The sequence below is a fragment of the Megalopta genalis genome, chromosome 9 (genome assembly GCF_051020955.1).
Source record: "Megalopta genalis isolate 19385.01 chromosome 9, iyMegGena1_principal, whole genome shotgun sequence".
In the NCBI taxonomy this organism is placed as follows: Eukaryota; Metazoa; Arthropoda; class Insecta; order Hymenoptera; family Halictidae; genus Megalopta; species Megalopta genalis.
Window position 1 is genome coordinate 19402185 of NC_135021.1, and position 18967 is coordinate 19421151.

At 40.9% G+C, this 18967-nt stretch overlaps 1 protein-coding gene across 4 annotated transcripts in view; it reads left to right on the top strand.

The window, feature by feature from the left end:
* The window catches only part of LOC117224541 (beta-1,4-glucuronyltransferase 1), a 38742-nt gene extending 21605 nt beyond the window's left edge, over window positions 1-17137 (top strand). For all 4 annotated transcript variants that reach the window (XM_033477538.2, XM_076524385.1, XM_076524387.1 and 1 more), the window contains one exon: window positions 12455-17137. In XM_033477538.2, the coding sequence (XP_033333429.1) occupies window positions 12455-12661 (207 nt within the window). In that variant the 3' untranslated portion in view covers window positions 12662-17137. The remainder of the gene's footprint in view (window positions 1-12454) is intronic.
* The last annotated feature ends 1830 nt before the right edge of the window (window positions 17138-18967 follow it).

Genomic DNA, 18967 nt, shown 5'->3' on the forward strand with positions numbered 1-18967 from the left:
TCTTACAGTGGCTCGCAGTTCGGTGCCTAAGTGGTTCAACGGAACTAGATAAAGAATCTAGGAAGGTACGTTTAAAAAACATTTAAGGAAAGGTGTAACCTTTGACTGCCACGCCAACATCCTCAAGAATTTTATAAAATTAATGTAATATATTTGATCAGATTTTGATATTGAAAAGTTAAGTTGTACGATCGACGTAACAATTCATTTTTTATTCCGAGCAAATAATTTCGTCACCCGCATACAACGTTACGCGACTGTCAAAGTACAGTAATTTCTCCCGGAAATGCCAAATTTCGGGTTGCTGTGAAATTCCCTCTATGTAATTTATTGCAACGTCGATGCCAAGGGTCGACGAATCTTTTTTACGAATTTCAACCAATTTTTACATCTTTCAGTGGCTGTAGCTTGACTATGGGCCAATCGATTTCGATGAAATTTTCAGCATGCGTATAAGTTACTGAAATCTACAAAATGCACTTTTAAATTTTCGAAGTAGACTTAAAGAAGTTGAACAAAAAACAGCATTTTTTAATTCTTTTATCGCGCCAAGAAATTACAATTATAATAACGCGAGTATATCGGTCGAGCGTGAATGATTTTCCTCAAGTAATACGGGTTCAAGGCCGGAAATCTCAAGAACGGCAACTATTCGAAGAACCTTCGAAAAGCTACGTTTAACTAATCGGAAATTTCGAACGAGCATCGTACAAAAATCGTCGAGATCGAATAGACCTTATTTATTGTAGTAACATAAGCGGTTTTCATGTTGCGTCAGAATGTTCTGCCCGTATACGGCATGTATCCCGATACTTTTGAACGGGCGTGTACGTACCCCGGCGTGTACCGGAATTCGCATCTTTTCTGCGGATCGCGCGTTCGCGCAACATCCACTTCCCACGGAGGAATAAGGATGGATATCGTTCGCCTTTTCTACCCCCCTTGTATCTCGCAGTGCTCCAGTCAGCCCTTTGCGTACCCTCGTCCATCCTCTCTCGATCCAATACAATTCTGTCGCGCCATTCTTTCCTCGAGCAACCGGTTCCCTCGACTTTCGTTTGCACCCCGTTTGTACCCATATTCTGTTCCGCCACGACACCGAAGGTACGTTGATTTCTGTGGAAAAATCGAAAGATGAAACATCTCCCTGGGCAATATTTAGCATTTCGTGCTTACTCTCGGTGTTCGCGAATCGCGTTCGTTCATGATTTGCATGCAATCGCAGTTCATTCCGGTTATTAGTGTTTCCGGTTTAGTGTTAAATAAATATATAATAATATATATTTTATATATTATTTTTGTACATATGAAATTGGATTTTGCCACTCATACGACAATTGCAGTTTTAACAGTTTTCTAAATATAAGCAAATTCGACGATATTACAATTATTTTGAAACGTGACATGACAATTTTTCGTGGTGACTTAGAATCACTACCCGACCACAAAGGGTTAATGTACCCGATAACATTTGAACGGTACCACGCTCGACGTATTTTTCAATTGCTCGCCGATTTAAAGAGACAATTGATTCCGGTTATCCGGCGGCATCCCTTTTTTTTCAACGGGATGGCGCGCGATTCACCACGTTCGAGGTGATTGATTCCCTATCGTGATTCAGTTCTGCAGATAAACGCGCCCTCGAAAGATTCATTATTGTCGTATTTATCTAGCTCGGCGATCAACGTCACGAACAAATCGAATTGATATCTAATCGAGCCGACGCATCAGATTGATTGTAGCTCCTCGCCTGGAAATGTACTTCCTCGACGAACCGACAGCGATCCTCTAAAGCGGCCTATCATTTTCATTTACTCGTTCCTCGATACCGTAACACGCTGATCCTTGTGAATCAAGTCGTTCAACTGTAAATTGTAGGCAGAGCCGGCCGTCAAATTTAATACAGCGAACGATGAAAATCGAACATGGCCATTGAAATTGCTATGACTGTTTTGCATCGATTGCAGGTTATCGTTGTACACATTCTTCGTATCTTTAGCATTTTGTCGAGCATCTACAATTTATGTAAGCTTCGAACGTTTCGATTGACAGTAAGAAATACAATCCCTGTCGATAAGTATTTGGTCAGAAGCAATAGCAACAAATCTATAATAAAAAAAATGTTTTATACGGAATTTGAATGGTATTAAGACGGGGTAGAAAGTAGCTTTTTTTCAGTGTCACTTCTTTTGGAATTTTCAAGGGCATTAGTAGATGCATATGTGCGTATTGCATAAATGTGCATATTTATTCTGTAGCATAGTGTAGCTGACGTTAAAATTCATTCGACATGTATAATGATTTCAGCTTGAAATATCCTTCGACTCGGAACATGTAGAACCCAATAACATGCAGTGCTAACGGTGTAATAAAAATAATGTGCACTTACGTGCAAATCAGCTTCTATGGCCATGAAAATTCCGAACAAAATTTAACCTTGACATAACCTTAAAAATACCGTATAAAACATTCTATTGTGGCATCCCTATATGAGGAGATATTTAGATTGTTTTTAGGAGATATTATATATATAATGTATTTAATAATAATAATAGTATAATAATATATTATATATTATATATATATTAGGAGATATTTAGACTTCTCGATCAAAAACGTTTTAGAACGTTAAAATGTCTGAACACATAGTTATAGATTCCTCGATCAAGCATTCACGATTACAAAGGACCGAACGTCGAAAATAATCGTGACGAAAGCTAGCTCGAAATCCGACGAATTGTCGCGGACTTTTCTCTCCTCTCGGGTCAGCATTTAATTTGCAAATGGTCGAACATTGTCAGATTTTCTGTGCGATGACGAGAGGCCGCGTGGCGTCTCCCGGCTGATGAATAAGGTGGAACAAGCAAAATGGGACCCCTCTTTCAAAATATTTCGTCGGCAACAAGCGGAACGGTTTCTCAATGAATACCGAAGCGAATCGTTTCAATATTGACCTTCCCGACGTTCATTTCGAAGATTGACTTTCGATCGGCTACAGAATTGGTTCGAAACGGGCGCGTCTCGGCTCGGCTCGGCTCGGCTCGTCGTCGTCGCGAGCACAACGTCGGGACACGCGAGAGCACAGCTAGGCTACACCCGCGTTGGATCGCATCAAAGGAAAAGAAGAGATAGCCGGTTTCCACCTGAGGCAGCCTCTTCTTCGTCGATTGAGCAATTACCGGGCGGCGCGAGGTCGTCAATCAAGAACTAGGGTCGATCCCGAACGGCGCGATTCAACTGGTTCTCATTGAAAGCGAGCGAAGCACGAAACTGTTTTTCACGATGTGATCGGCCGGTGCGCGGCGCGACGACGTCCAGCGAGACGAATACGACTTAAATTTCGTTGAAAAGATTAACAGGATCTATTAAAAGTTTGCCGTTCGGCCCGTTCCGCCGCCGATTCTCTCGGCCGTGATTCCATCGGACGAAACGTTTCAAACCGTTCTACCCGATATTTCTTTCTTTCGCTCCGTTACCGCCGCTTATTAGCCAGATAAAATCCCTCATTAAGCGGTCCCTGGTATCGATACCCTGTAATTAACTCGATTCCGATAGGGAGCTTATCGTTCGCCTCGAATTCCTCGGGCATGGAAAACGTCTGCGACCGGAAAATGAGCTTAAATGAGACTTGTTAATGTTTTCGCTCTGTTGTTCCCTTTGGCGGATTTTATATAGCGTAGACGTCAGACACGTCGGCAACCTTGCTTTAGCTGCGGGTCAAAGGTAACCAAAATGTTAACTGATTGTTAAGATGTTTCGGGTCGGTGGTATTTTCATTTTGAAACAGTCTTTTAGCGAATAATATGGTAGATTTGATTAAGAATACAATTAGAATACGCTTTCAAACTTTAAGCGTAAATGTTCAAAATTATTATTCTAATTATTGGAGAAGGAAATATAATTATATATTATATCGATATTAAGTATTATTATTATAAGTATATTATTAAATATAATAATAAGTATATTAAAAATATAATTAAGTATAATATTAAGTATTATTAAGTATAATACTTAATAATAATAAGTATATTATTAAGTATATATTAATCGATATATAAGTATCGAATGGGCCACTTTGTGATCCGCGTTGCATTAGAAATAAGCGAATTTTATCAGCGTTTAAACGATGCACTACTGTTTAGGACGTAATAGTTCTGCCTCCTGTCGCGCGTATTTTCGTTATTGGCCGAAGCGATCGCATCTACAAATTGGATTGTGCGACGAAGAGAGTGCTGTCGGCACTACGAAAGTGTCAAAAATGGGGTCAGACGAGGCGAGTAAAGTACCTCTCTTGTCCCTGTGCCGTACCCTTAACCAACTTGTCATTTTTTCGCAACACATGTAACGTAATACAGCTCGCGACACGAAAATAGCACACTTTAAAATTAACGTGATTTTTATTTATCTAACATTACAGCCAAGGTTTTGTTTTTATACAAACTGACAAAATGCCACCATAAACGTACACAAATTATTTTACATTCAGAAAAATCTCAATATTTTTAATTTTTTACACAGAGTGTGTGTCCAGAATCAAGGCACAATTGACCGTGTGACGATTCTACATCGGGAAATAAGTTGAAAACAAAGAATAACATATTTTTCATTGAACCACTGTAGTTGAAAATTTTGTATGTAGGCGGAAAATATTGATAACGAGTTGAATCGATTGATATTGGTAAGATTTGAGAAGAAATTTATATAAATTTCGTAAAAAGTAAGAATTTTATTTATCAAAAATATTCAGAAAATAAACCTTTCTCAAAAGTAGCCAGCAACGATATGTGATTGTTTATTGCAGTTAAGGCGGAATTCGTTTCGAGGAATATGAATTGAAAAATCCATCAGATTTTTATGGAAATTTCGATATAGTAATCAATAGAAACACACAAGTCAGACAATACCTGCGGCAATAAATCTCTGTATAAAATCTCTGAATATAAAATCCGTCCAATTTCATAAAAATTTTAATTTCTCCATGGCTGCAGCATCTGTCATAAGCGCGCGACGATCCACAATCCAAGCTTTTCATTTGACATGAAGGGAAAGCCCGACGGGCTTCAACGTTCCGATGTACTGTGAAATATTACGAAACGATGAATTAGCGTACCCCAAGGCCGTAATCGCTCTTTTTACCGATACAGTGATGTTTTTTACCTTCCCCCAATCCTGACCTGTCTCACCTCGTCCTGTGGGTCGGATCAGGTAAGGGTGACGGGACTTACCTACACTATGATAGTACATAGTTGAACTAAAATATCTTGCATCGTTCACGAATAATAAATTGGTCTGCAAGATACGTCCCTTAAAGAGCATGTGTAAAATTGATACAAAAAATGCAGGTCTCGAATAGAACAACGTTCCTGTAAAAAGAGTTCACCCTCATAAATCTCGACGTTATGTAAAATCTCGCGGACATTCTCAGGCTCGGTATTGAATCCGTCGAAATGCGATGGTTACGCAGCTGCTTCGTTACCGCGCGTTTTAACCACCAGTTGGATCTTTACCCAGGCAACCTATCGACAATGTAAGATAAGTGGATACGCGTTACCCCGGGACGCCTTATTCACGAGGATTTATACCGACGTGCGATCGCATAAAGCTCAATTATCAGATTTACTCTGCGGATCCCCCGCGCTGGGCTCGTTTTACGTGGCACCGTTGATGCTATCTGGAAAAATTATACGATGCTGTTTACCGAAGTTCACCGGGCATCCCGGATGCAACGTCACGTATGGTCCTAATGCGTGGATCCCCTTCGCCATATTCATCAGTGAATTTCGAACTGCCGGAATCAAGTGATTTTGGAAAAAGGAAGGGATCGTTACACGATCGACTATTCTGGAACGACGACGCAATCTTCATAGTACAGCAATTGGGAATTCATTTGCTTTATTGTAGAATAAATAAGTATAAAATAACTTTTGTACATCCGAAATACTGTCCCATTAATACTGTTTCATTTTTGCCATGTTAGATTTTAATGGTACTAATAACAGTTAGAATTCTGCACAAATTATTCTTCATTATCCCGTTTACCTGTAGACATATAATACGTCATGCTGGGATAACGCCTTCGTCCCCTCGTTAAATTTAATCACGCGAATTCTCCAGCAACAACGGGGATCAAATAAAATGTAGTAGGCGGGGGTGCGGCATGTCAGGGTCGTAATGGTCCGCGGTGCCGATGCTGGTAGATCCTGTCGATGCTGAAGCGTGAAATTAACCTGAACACATTTCCCCAAGGTGCACGCGATGTAAAACAATCCTCCCTGCGGTGTCCAGTTTGTATTGCCCTTGTACTTTGCCTGTCACGGTTACGGCGAAAGTACAATCGAGGAATCGAGTCAAGGTTTGCTCGGACGCGTAAAAATTCGACATCGTTGGAAAAAGTGTCGAACTTGTCAGCAACATTCATTAAAATGTTCTGCAAAGAACACCTTTAATGGAGTCACATAGCCTAATTTAAAAAGAAATATGGTTAGTTATCGATTGTCAACAATTATAAAAACGAGCCGCAAAGCTCGAATAATCGTATCTCCTCTTTCCAGATCGTTCATTTTTCTGATCTGAGCGCGAATTAGGGAAAAATTACTGTAAATTCATTGTAAACTCCATTCGGTCTTTCCAAGATCGAACGTTCTTTTTCCTTGAACTTTTATTTCGTCGGCAATGACTAGGAAAGAGTGCGGTCTCTTAAGGAAAGAGGTTTCCTGAAACAAAAAGCAAGGGATTCCCAGTTTCAGAGGGCGAGGCTCCGCGAACGCAAAATTCCTTCGTTCGGTAATCCACCTTTTGCCTTCTAGACGAGAAATAATTTCCGCGTTTCGCTTGATAACCTTCCCTGCGAAATTCAATGGAGGTGCGCGCGCGCACACCCAGGTGCACCTGTATCTATAAATAAATAGGATATTCGTTGTTCCGTGGGCGAGTGTACGGCGGTTAATGATTAGTGCGAAAACATACCACCGGGTGCTGCGGAACGCTTTGAATTCCTGTTCGCAGCGCGGAAACAAGGGAAACAAGCAAAACCGAATGGAGTATGCCCGGCGTGGCCGCACGAAAGAACGATTGCCGGCCACGTCTCGAGAAATTTCGTAAATTTACATTAATACAACGCGCGGATATCGTTTCATGCGGAACCGCCGCGCCGCCGCCGTGCCGCGCGGAGCGCGGCCGCGGTCGAGTTAAATTTCCCGGATGGTTCCGTTTGCTTTGGAAAAGTTGCAGCGGTTGGTAACCGCAATTTCAGATGCTGCGCGAACAGCTTTGTCGGGCACGTTACAGCCAGCTGGAAATACGAATTACTTGTTTGCTTACGAATTTGGAAAATCACGAGGCGAAAGACGCTTGAACGCTCCGGAAAGTTTTACCTTTCTTTAACTAAAGAGTCCTACGTTCTCTTCTTCTACGGTAATTGGCAAGAAAGGTGCATAGTATTTCTTGGAATTTTAATGCTTTAATTCTTGGTTGAATCGTGCGCTACGAAATTAAGAAAAATAAACGTACCAAATTTGAGATTAAAGCGAAGGGACGAGACGCGAAGGGCGGAAAGTCAAGAAGCGTAATCACAGCGACCGATCTTAACGTTGAAGTTCTCGTTGCATTAAGCAGATGAATCAGATTGCGGGGAATTTTTATGGTTGCTGATGCAGCGGCGAACGTGTTAATGCTTCGCACGAAAGTCCGTCGTTTCGCCGCGGTGCCATTTGTTCGCGTTTAATCGTTTGAGCCGAGTCCCCAGCGGGGAGGCAAAGGGACTCTGGATTCTTCGGCGAAAGCAAAGTGTCCGGGCCCGCTAATTAGCAAGATACGTCAACTCGTTATGTTGTTTAATGTAATCTGTGTTCTCTCGAAACTCCCGAGTAAACCGGTGTCTTGCGAGGGGCCACCGTCGCAAGAGCCAGAGGAATGCTTTACATCCTGCTCGCAAGAATGCGACCCGCGGGACACGCTGTAAAGGAAATTAATTCTCGTCTACTGACTAATTAAGACGAATAATCGTGTGTAATGCACATTACGCGAACAATTCAGTTTTAGTAATCAACGAGGCAAGTGCCTACGTCCATGAGGTATCCGGGCATAATTCATCGCGAACGGCGCGCCGCGCCGCGGCGCGGCGTGTTCCGCGCTCGCGGTCCAGCAGACAGCGCACAAATGATTCTTATTTGTTAATCCTTTCTGCTGACCTGCACTATATATTCATTCGATTAGACATTTCAATTTTAACAGTTGGATTTAGGCTCATATATTCGACAAGCGAAATAATATTGTATTGTATTGTATTGTATAAGTTGATGCTTGTGAAGCAGTACGCATCAGTCACACTTTTAGTGTTCGGTAGGTTTAGTGTTAATAACACATTATGGGTACCGTTAAAATACTTACAAGACATCTGCAAAGTTCAACGTTTTTTTTTAAAAATTAATTTAATGAGAAACTGCACGTGAGAATTAAAAAAAATTGACACCACAAGCTATTCATCATATTTGATTTATTTGATAAAATGTTTTTATCTGGAATTGAGTGAATTCTCCTTAAATTAACACTAATTAACACTATGTCCCTCTAATGTTGTTAATACCTAAGAAGGAATACTTTTTACTTACAATAGATATTTTTTCCGACATCTGACATGACCAGATTGTGGATTTTTATGCAAAATAAGAATGTTTTACATTTGATAGAAGAAACAGGAGTTACTTAGAGACTACCATCTTTCTTTTATAATTTTAATAAATTGAAATTGGTGCGTCCGAATCATTCGTGTTTAATTTACTACCGTTCTAAATTGCGCTTACTCATTTTTATCAAATATGCATATATTTGCAAATATGCATTTTTATCGTCACGATTGAATGATACGTGGTAATAAAACGTGGAAGAATAAAAACTGACACGTGTCCGTGGCAACCGATGATCGTTATAGCGTCAGAAGTTTCGCATAATAAACATGACGCTTATCGCGGGCACATTCTGTACGTAACAAACGTTGTCGTAGCCTGTCACTCCGCTGTTACGTTTGAATAATTATTCAGCGGTACGTTTCCGAAATAGGGTACCGAAGATTACACACACCGTCTATCAGTTCCTTTTGATGCTGTCATAAGCGTCACAGCTGTGTTCCCGCGGAAACAGAGGCTGCGTTTCCCTGTATTAATTACGACCGTTCTAGCGAATATCTACGGTCTAACGATACATTCGACTTCCTCTTTTCTCGATCGTTTCCTGCTGTCATCGGTTTGCTAGAAACATTTGTTATTTTAGCACATGTCTATTCTAACACCGTGGAAACTTTCCTAATTCGATTTTGACTTTCATTTTTTTTTAGAACGGAAGCAATTTGTCAAGCTTGGGTAGCTTGTAGTTGATGATGTTACTTTATTGCCTACAGTTTGGATCATCTATACACAGTGTCTTAGCAATTTTGTTGCATTGAGACGATTACGCGAAGAAAAATTCAAAGACAATTGAATCTTGAACTTACGCAGCGTAATACAGTTCCTCGAATGGAACTATTCGCACAAAGTGCTTCCCTCTCCTTTAGCTCTGTAGTGGCTAGTTGGAATCACGAAACAAACAATGGCGGAGGAAGCAAATCTCCCTAAGCTCTAAAGCTAATATTATAGCAGATTAGCTTGAAGACTTAAGACCTTTTACACAGAACGCTTTTCAGAGACGAAAATGTGTGTGAATAAGCACCGATTTTCCCTAGAACCATGTTTTCTATTTTTAGTACACCCTGTTACCATAATAATATACACAGGATTTTCGATTTTAATCTATAATTCCAGAACTTTTTCCATCCGTGGTATCCACAATGTAAAATAATAATATTTCACCGAGCTCGACTAATAACTCGAGCAGCGTCAGAAAGTGGATTCGCGTCGTTCGGTGATTCGTCGCCTGAATTGCTGCACCATTTTCGGTTGGTAATCAGAACGCATCTGGCAAGCCCGCGTGCGAGTGCATGGCGCGGCTCACCATTGTTACGTACGATTATTATTCACGAAGACGTATCCAGACCGTAGAACAGCAAGACGGTGTTCCGTCTGTTAGGACTGTCTGACCTGTCTCATCCGGCGGACCAAAGAGCGAGATTGCCGGGCGTGTGCTCTTCCTTGTCGGCGTCTAACCGCTGTTACGTCGGAAACACGGTGTTTCCCGTGGAAATGTCACTATCCGCGAGATATCCGCGAGATAACCGCGAGACGCTCCGTGGAAACTTCATCGCGGCCCCGGCTAAAAACTTGCGCGAATAAGGGGACCGAGCGCGACCAGAAATATAATTTCGCGAACTTTTCACACTGGGTCACGCTTTTTCGGGGCTGGGGCTGGGCGATCGCTCTCGACGGGGCCGTAGCAGTTTTTCAATTTCACGAAGAAGAAGCGGCTGCAAAGCGGCCGCCCGCCGCTGCGGCGAAATAATTTTTCTACAAATCTTTTATGGGGTATTATCTCGCGTTCTATTCGCCAGCTGGAAAATACGAAACGCGGGGGCAAATTTTACTGTTCCGGCGACGCAGGATATCAGAGGGCATTAAAGTTTTACGCGAGACAGGGGGGACGAAGCTAGAGACGGTTTAAGGGTTTTGAATCGCGTTGACGTGCTGAAAATGTACCGCGTGCTTCTCGATTTTTTTTCGTCCGAGGAACAGCCATGCTTTTTCTGAAATTTTCGCAGCACCGGAGTGCCTCGATTATCCGATCTAATCGAGGAATCGTACATGTTCGAGAACAGTTATTTGATCGAAGTACCACATCGAATCTTTATTGATTTCTGAAAGGATAGCGTTTAAACCCAACGGATCAAACCGTAATATACGCAAAAGAATGAACACGCAATAATATAAAATACAATTATATAAACACGTATGATGGTATCGATAGTCGAACAACGAGCGAAGAGAACGGAAGATTGAAATATTAATATCTATGAAGATATTTTGGAGGCGCCACATTCAATGAATCTGCCTCGGAGGAAATTTTTGTAAAGGAAAAAGTTGCTTCGAATGGACCGAGGAACCCGCCACTTTCGGATTGCGAGACATTTTTGGGACACCCTGTATATGTTGGCCAAGATAAACGGGGCAAATGGCATAATTCAAGACAAATCATAAGTTCCATTGTGTTGAACGAGTCGCAAACCTCGTATGGCACACTGCGATTTTACGTTTCCCATCAGGACGACTGTGCCGTAGCTTACTTAGCCGTCTAAAGTCTAGACACATAAACGTTTCATGCCCAATAATACTCCGATTGTAACGATTCAATATCCCGCCAGGGCTTACAATCCGACGTACCCCAATAAATCAAATACACGTTCAAGTAGAAATTTTTCATTTTAACGAGAAATAACGAGTTTTTAGTTTAGTAAAAATTTTCTTAAAGGAAAATGGTTCGTTTGTTTATTTACAAATGACATAGGAATTCTGTGAAAAACTCATTGCAATATATTAAATTTGAGTTGACAATAAATTAGTCAGAAACAAAACAAGTATTTTTTTATATCATGTTTTATTGGTCCGGTCCTAAAAATTAAGTTTCGCACTGTGTATACGATCTAAGGCTCTTTATTTCACTTACCCACTTTTTCCATAAATACATGAAATTCGCAGTCTATTTGTGACTGCGCTATGACTAAGGAGCAACAGATGTGACAATCGTAAAATTATTTATTTGTACACCATTTTGTGTGTCTGTGCGTGCGTGCGTACGCACTCATTCCGGTACGGGACAAAGCCTGTTAAAGATACTATGAGAAATCGAACGTTTCATATGCAACTACCGAGTATCTCACGTTCTACCCTCCAGTAATGATTGATGCAGTCGTTTCACAGATACATGTACAACTGTTTCCGCTTTCACAGGTAAACTGCGGCGTGCGTTTACATTGTTGCGCGGCCGCGAGTCGAACTGATAGAATCTCTGTTCCGCATATTTCGAATTCGAACTCGGGGGTTTCCATCCTCTGTTGGTAGTGTACTGAAGAATCTGGTACATTCCCTTGCCACTTGAAACTTCATGTCGACTCGGTTTATCGAACTGTTCCATAGCGGACCTTCCCCTTTGTCGTCCTTTTCTCCTACTGTTTCAAAATTCTGGATTTCTTTCAATTACAAGGGTCTTGTAATATATACTTCTATATATACTTCATAATTAATCGTTAGATTTACTTTTTTAATAAAGGAAAAATCTTCGATACATATTAAACGACTTTTTAACGGCCTTTTTAAAAAAGCAACCAGATGATCCACCCTATAAATTAGTTAACTATCATCATGTAGATAGAACGTTATTCCGACTGTGTCACGTAACAATGTTACGAAGAAGTAAGTGCCCATCATGCGGACTATTCAGCAATTGGATTATTTCTCTTATGCGATGCAAATGGTTTCAGAGCGCAATCAATTAGCAGCCGATAGTGTAAAAGATCGAATTTTCTGTGCAGGTCTACGAGATGTACGTGGCTGGGTACCAGTTCAAGGTGCTCTCGCCGGTTTTCACCGGGCATTGGGGCTTACAGACAAGGAAGACCAGGCCAGCTTGGCGCGAGCGACAGAACAGTGCCAACAGGAAGCATTTCGAGACGTTCAAGAAGGAGGTGTTTGCTCGCTACATGCGCGACCCCCTAAAGATGATAAAGAACGTCAAGTGACGACGAAAGCTACGCCGATGGTTCCGTTGATCGAACGCGAGTGAATCCGTTTCGCCGTCCTTTTTATCCGTTGCGGGGCTAAAAACCAACCGACACGACCGTCGCTTTCAAGGTTTTACTATTTTGCCTGACCTATCGCTTATGTTCCATACAGTCGTGGACGTTTCGACCTAAAAAACACCTCGAATTTTGAATTAAGCATCACCGGTTACGTAAACTCTATTTCGCATGTCATAGAATTATAATTGAATAAATGAGCGGACAGGGATTATTTTGTATGAAATGATTCTTAGGAACTCGAGAGCATTAATGTTGAGTATTGGGCTTCGATCGTTCAAGCAATTAGGTATTGGTTGAAACCAAAATATTAGCTTTGTTTGAATGATACGCGACTGTGATGATCGTTGTTCTATCGTCGATTGTCTGTGTCATTGACTTTTTCAGGAATTGATCATGGGTTGTGTTACTACGGTAATTCAGAATTCTGCGGGCTACTTTAACGACGGCCAGTGACCGGAGAGTCACGTGTCATGGGGATTTTCGAAACGTTTAGTAACTTTTGAACGAAATAGAAGGCGTCGAATAAATACGCGTGATCCAGAAAATATTTCGCAGTTTCGCAACATGCATAATTAGTTTCTTTGCGTTGGATTTATGAAACATCGTTATCAATTACTATACTACTCAATTTTAGAGTGTTTCGACTTTGTTTCAAATCGGTAGAAAGTTTATTCTCCAATGACTATATGCATTTATTTAACTCGCGGTAATGAAAATTGTTTAATCGAAAGTTTAATAGAATAGTTTCGAGAGTAAAGGACTAATGGTAAAATCGATTCAGTTCTATTTTTCACAGTAATCGAGCATGAAACGTTTTTTTTTTTTACGTATTTTGCATCGCATTTACATCGCACGGAGACGTTTTAGAAGTTTGTATTAATCATAGTTATTTTGGAGTTAGCAAGTTTTATAGCAATAGTGTATTATGATTTAACTATCGCTAGATAGGGCAATAGTGATAATATTATTTTAAGATCGCTCTTATATCATCCAAGGGTTTTAGAAATAATTGATTATCAACGTTCTCTACTTGTTTCGAATCTGCTTTACAATGATTAAGAATGTTTGAAGTTCCGCGAAGCAAAATTTCCAAGAAATTCTTTATCGCAGCTTCTTCAAAAAAGTACTCAAAGTTTCTACTTTCTCGATGCACCAACACAAGCCAATTTGAATTTGCAGAACAGTGTGCAGTTCCACGTTTCACTTCTCCCGAAGCATTATCGTTTTCTCGACAAGTATGGATACGGAATATATTGTGGATCACAGAATGTACATTTACCTTAGAATTACTTCCCGAAGATTGCACTTTGTGTAAACAGGGTGTTTTTGGCTTTGAGACAAAAACTGGGATCATTGCCGAGCGTAGTGATCGCAAACAAAGGATTCTAGCTGACCCGAATCATCATCGGTCCAACAAATAAAAATCATGAATGTCTCGACTTAGAACGATTAACAATTTTTGTCCTCTTCTGGCTTTTTACCCGGAGAGCTGACTGTTCACGGTTGATCGTCTCAAAACTGAGATATAGTACAGTTTTCCACTTGTTTTTACAATAGCTATAAATACCTCGGAGTCATTCCTCCTGGTCGGCACATCTTCACTGATCATTTTCGCAATATCCGTCCCCTATCGATCAGCGACATATCATGCGCACACAGTCACATAAGTTTAGGATAAATCTCACGCTGTACGCTGTTGTTTATCAGTTCTGGGAAGATATGTTGTACATAGACGTGAAAGTTCAACGACAGATAACACGCGTTATCGACTTTTCGTTTCGTAACGTACCGCTTGTCTAATGCGCGCGCGAGCGATACCGACATGATTTGTCGACGGTGTATCGAGTTCCTCGACGACTGGCGCGATTATTCAGGGCCTAAGGTTTTGAGGTACTTGTCCCCGGAGCGATCGACGAAGGATCATCGGATCACTTTTCAACCAATTGTCGATTATCCTCTGTTTTTCGACGGAAGAAAAGCTGAAGTTGTAATTGGTCCTGTCGCTCACAGACTCGCAACCATGAGTGGAATGGAAAAGCTATTAGGACTTTGGCCAACTTCTTTCGAAAAATAGACCGCAGATACATTCGAGTTGTTCGAAGGTTCTGTACTCGTTATGACCTAATCCGTTTGCGAGCCTAGTTATTTTAGAAACGGTGTTTTGTAATTGTGGTTAACAAGTGTGCTGCAAGAATTTCTAGCAATTCGAGACAAAATACGACAAAAAATACGACGAAATCGACAATTAAACGTTAATTGTTTTAACACGTTGACTGCAACACTATAGCGCAAACATGTTTCGCGAAATCAAAGTAATTTTGCTAATGAAACCGAGACTAGAAAATTAAACCATCGGCAGCCCACAAGTTTTAGTCAAAATTGATTGACTGAATTATATTACGATAACAATGCGTTCCTAAAGCTAGGCAAAGAATCGCGTCGCAAGTAAGTATTTGCATAAACGACGCGGCAATCAACGTGTTAATTAAACGTGCGAAATTAAGGCGATACACGAAAAGGCGAAAAATTGATATTTTTATTTCCAAGTATGACACCGTCATTTGAATTCCTGTAAAAAATAATTTTCTGTTGCTTTCTGTCGCGTTGCTAGCAATAACGACGCTACTTTGAATTATTACATTCGTTACAAGATACTTTGTCGAATACCTGAAACGAATATGAATGTAAGCGACTCAGTGTAGTTGCAATCGCGTTGTGCGTTTAATTGAATACAGATTCTTACGCATATACAAATTTTTGTGAAGTAATTTACGAACGATTGCGATTGCGAGGAAATTTCTTTCTTCTGTTGCTGGTTTAGGATAATGATACTATAATTATTTTAAATATTAATAAAATGATTAATCTTATCGTGTCTTATTCTTTGTAGCTAATAATGATTCATAATATACTTATTTTTAATTCGATTTAATTTAATACAATTTTATTTTAGTTTATCTTATTTCACTTCTCAAATAATATTAATATTTTTTTGTTAAGGAAACGTCATTTCAAGCTATCGTTAATAAACATCGTACATACGAAACAAGAAGTATATTCATTTGTTACAATAAAGATACAGAGACACGCGTGACACATTAAATATAAAAAAAAGTGTTTTGTTCAGTCAGTACTTCGGATCCCAACAGTGTGCACGTGTAGGCCTTTCCGGAAGCGTTCGAAGCTCTGATTCACTTTCTTTCTCGGACGTTCGACACGCGACACTCGCAGAGTCGCTATAATTTGTTCGTGGAAGTACTCGGCACAGAATGGCAGGTCCAATGGCGTCATCGAAGAAATCACGTTGATCGGTTCGAAGGGTACGGAGGGAAAGAATCGTAGAATTGAGAGGTGTCTAGGGGGAGGGTGGAAGAGCGTTCGCGTGTGCAGGGATGCAGGCTCGTACAATCAAGTAGCCGCGATCAGAGTCGATAGCGGGCCGGGCTTCTCGTGTCTTCCGGTTCATCGATTCCGCCCGGAACGAAACTAACCGCGCTTGCTGCTTCCACTCACGAATCCCTAAAGTCATCAGAGACTGCCATGCGGGATCGCGGAATAAATATCCGCCGGTGAGTTTCGCGGCACGTACACCCCGGCACACGAGCAGGAAAACGAGGTCGGGGAACTTAAGGGAAACGTACCTCGTTAGCTGTCTGTGATTTAAGAGGGCTGCGCGGCGCGGCGTCTAAGTTCAAGATCGGCTCGACTGTTTCAGAGGAGCGCCGCGACGTTTTCGTTTTTCTGTATGCATGCTTTTTTTCTTCTTCTTTTTCCCTACACGCAACACGTAAAAGTGACGCGAACGTTATCCACGGATATGGTAGCGGAGAATGAAACAGAACTGCGTTGTAATTACGAGGCGCGTTGATGACTGGCTTCGCAGAGGAACGAGAACGACTTCTTCACAGCGATCGAAATCCGTGACTTTGCTTCTCCGCTTTGTACAGCGTGTCTCATGCAATTATGCTACCTTTAACCCTTTGCACTCCGCTGTCCCCTCTCGTGGAACATCGTAATTCTTCACTCGGATTTCCCCAGAATGGTTCGGAGTGCTAAGGGTTAATCATATTATGTTATCATGTAACTATTATATCATTTCCGACTGGAACCGTTTGAAAGGATTGATAATATTTCTTAACTGTTACTTACTCGTTACTTACATGTCTCGATCAAAAAACAGTAATATTAGATACATATATCAGTTGCTCAACGATTTGTCACTGGTACCCGATGAGTGAGTGCGTGTGTGTGTATGCGCGCGTGTGTGCATGTGTGTAAACCGAAAACGTTTCAAGGCACAGAGTTATTATATATTAATATAATGTTTATACGAATCTATGTATGTAAACGGATAAAGGTAATTGTTGTGAGACAAGGAGACTATTGTTAAGACGCAATAAATCATTGTAAAGCCAATGTTTCTCTTTCCAACTATGTCTCTTGATACCTGAATAATTCTTAATAAATACTGTTACAAGAGATTTAGTAAATACTTGCAAACATTAATTTGCTTTACTTCTTCTAGTCTAGATATAATCGATCAACTTCACGATTCTGAAAATAATTTATACAATGAACATTTAAGCTACATATTGCTACGCAATCACTTATCGCGATTTTAGATTGCAGGTGAGTAAATCACCATAGATCTGAACTGATGCATCTAGCTACGAGACAGAGCACTTAAAGCGTTAGGTAAACCGTTTCCATGGAACCTCCCGATCGTTTCGGCTTAGCAAAGTGTGTTTACGAGCGGTGTATCTCGTTATAGAAAGCCAGGAACGAGCCAGGAGTGAATTCGTAGTCATCATTCCTGTTCCTTGGATCGCTGTTATCGCAGCTGTCGTTTCCTGTTCCAATTTTACAGAAACGAAATACCCTCGCTCTCGTTGCCGAGAAAGGTCAGTGGTGATTTTAACCTTTTCATTGGTTCTTCCAACTTTACGATTAATTTATGTTTGCCCGAGAATTGATACCGGAAATGGTAACCGTCTGAGATTCAAAATGGCAGTCGGCATTTTCGTGCGACATAATTAATTAAACACGCGTTGAACTATATCTCAGAAACAGTCGAAGATCGCAAGACGAATTAGCAAGATGAATCGGATAGCAGCGAGGAATTTATCAGCTCGGCAAGTCTTCCGCTGCGCGGCTCCGAGAACAAGAGGTGCCGCCACAAAGTTGTTTTCCAATGTGTAAGTGGCAAACTTCAACGCAACGTGATGTAACTATCGAGGGAAAACTTTATAATCGACCTGTATATTGCTTCCAGGGCAAGTGTTTTCAGCCACGCTGCTGGTACGCGAACTTCTCAAAGAATGCCCTTTATTGCATGCTTTTTTCGTGCGTTTTCATCTTGCCCCGCGCCACGAAGGACTTTGAGAATATCACGAATTTCTGCGGACATCAATATGGCAGTGTTACGTACGGAGACTTCTCGTACGTTTTTCGAAGACCTTTCTCAATCCCTAATAACCCCCTTTATTAGGGAAAACAATCTCCTGTTTTTTCTTTTTTTTCGAATCATTACGATTGGTTGTATAACACGGACATAAATACGCAAATCTCCTTCGTAATTCAGAATTATAATGTACACTCGTTGTACAGTAAATTCTTCCTAATTGATGTTTAGCTTGGAAATAAAAATGGACAATTTAGGAAGAGGAAGATACAATTATTCGAGCCTCGCGGCTCGGTTTTATAGTTACCGAACGTCAATAACTGTAAAAACGGAGCCGCAAGGCTCGGATAATTGTATCTCTTCATCTCAAATTGTCCATTATCAAGCTGAGCGTCAATTAGGGAGAATTTACACTTCGGAGATCCGAATCTCCTGTCTACCATCGATTAGAATGCAAGAAGTGAAAACGATCGAAAAAAGTGAGAACTTTCGTCGATTGTATAGATGTGTTAGATTTCGCACGAAGATCCGCGGTTAATTCGCGTTCATTGATCGATAAAGATCGATAGTACGGTAATCAAGGGATACGTGCTCGGTCATGATATGTGAATTGGATTCGAGCGGTAAAGTTGAAACATTAGTAGGGAACGATAGTCGTACAAGGTGGTGAGAAGTGTAATGAAGGATGCAAACACTTCAGACGGTTTCGGTTCTTGTTATGAAGCGGCGGGTACCGTGCGACGGGATTAGAGCATTCCCGGGGAAATTGTCATAATGCGAACTAATCCGATTTCATTCTCTGCCAATATTGAACAACGCTGACGCGGGATGACGATGGTTTACTG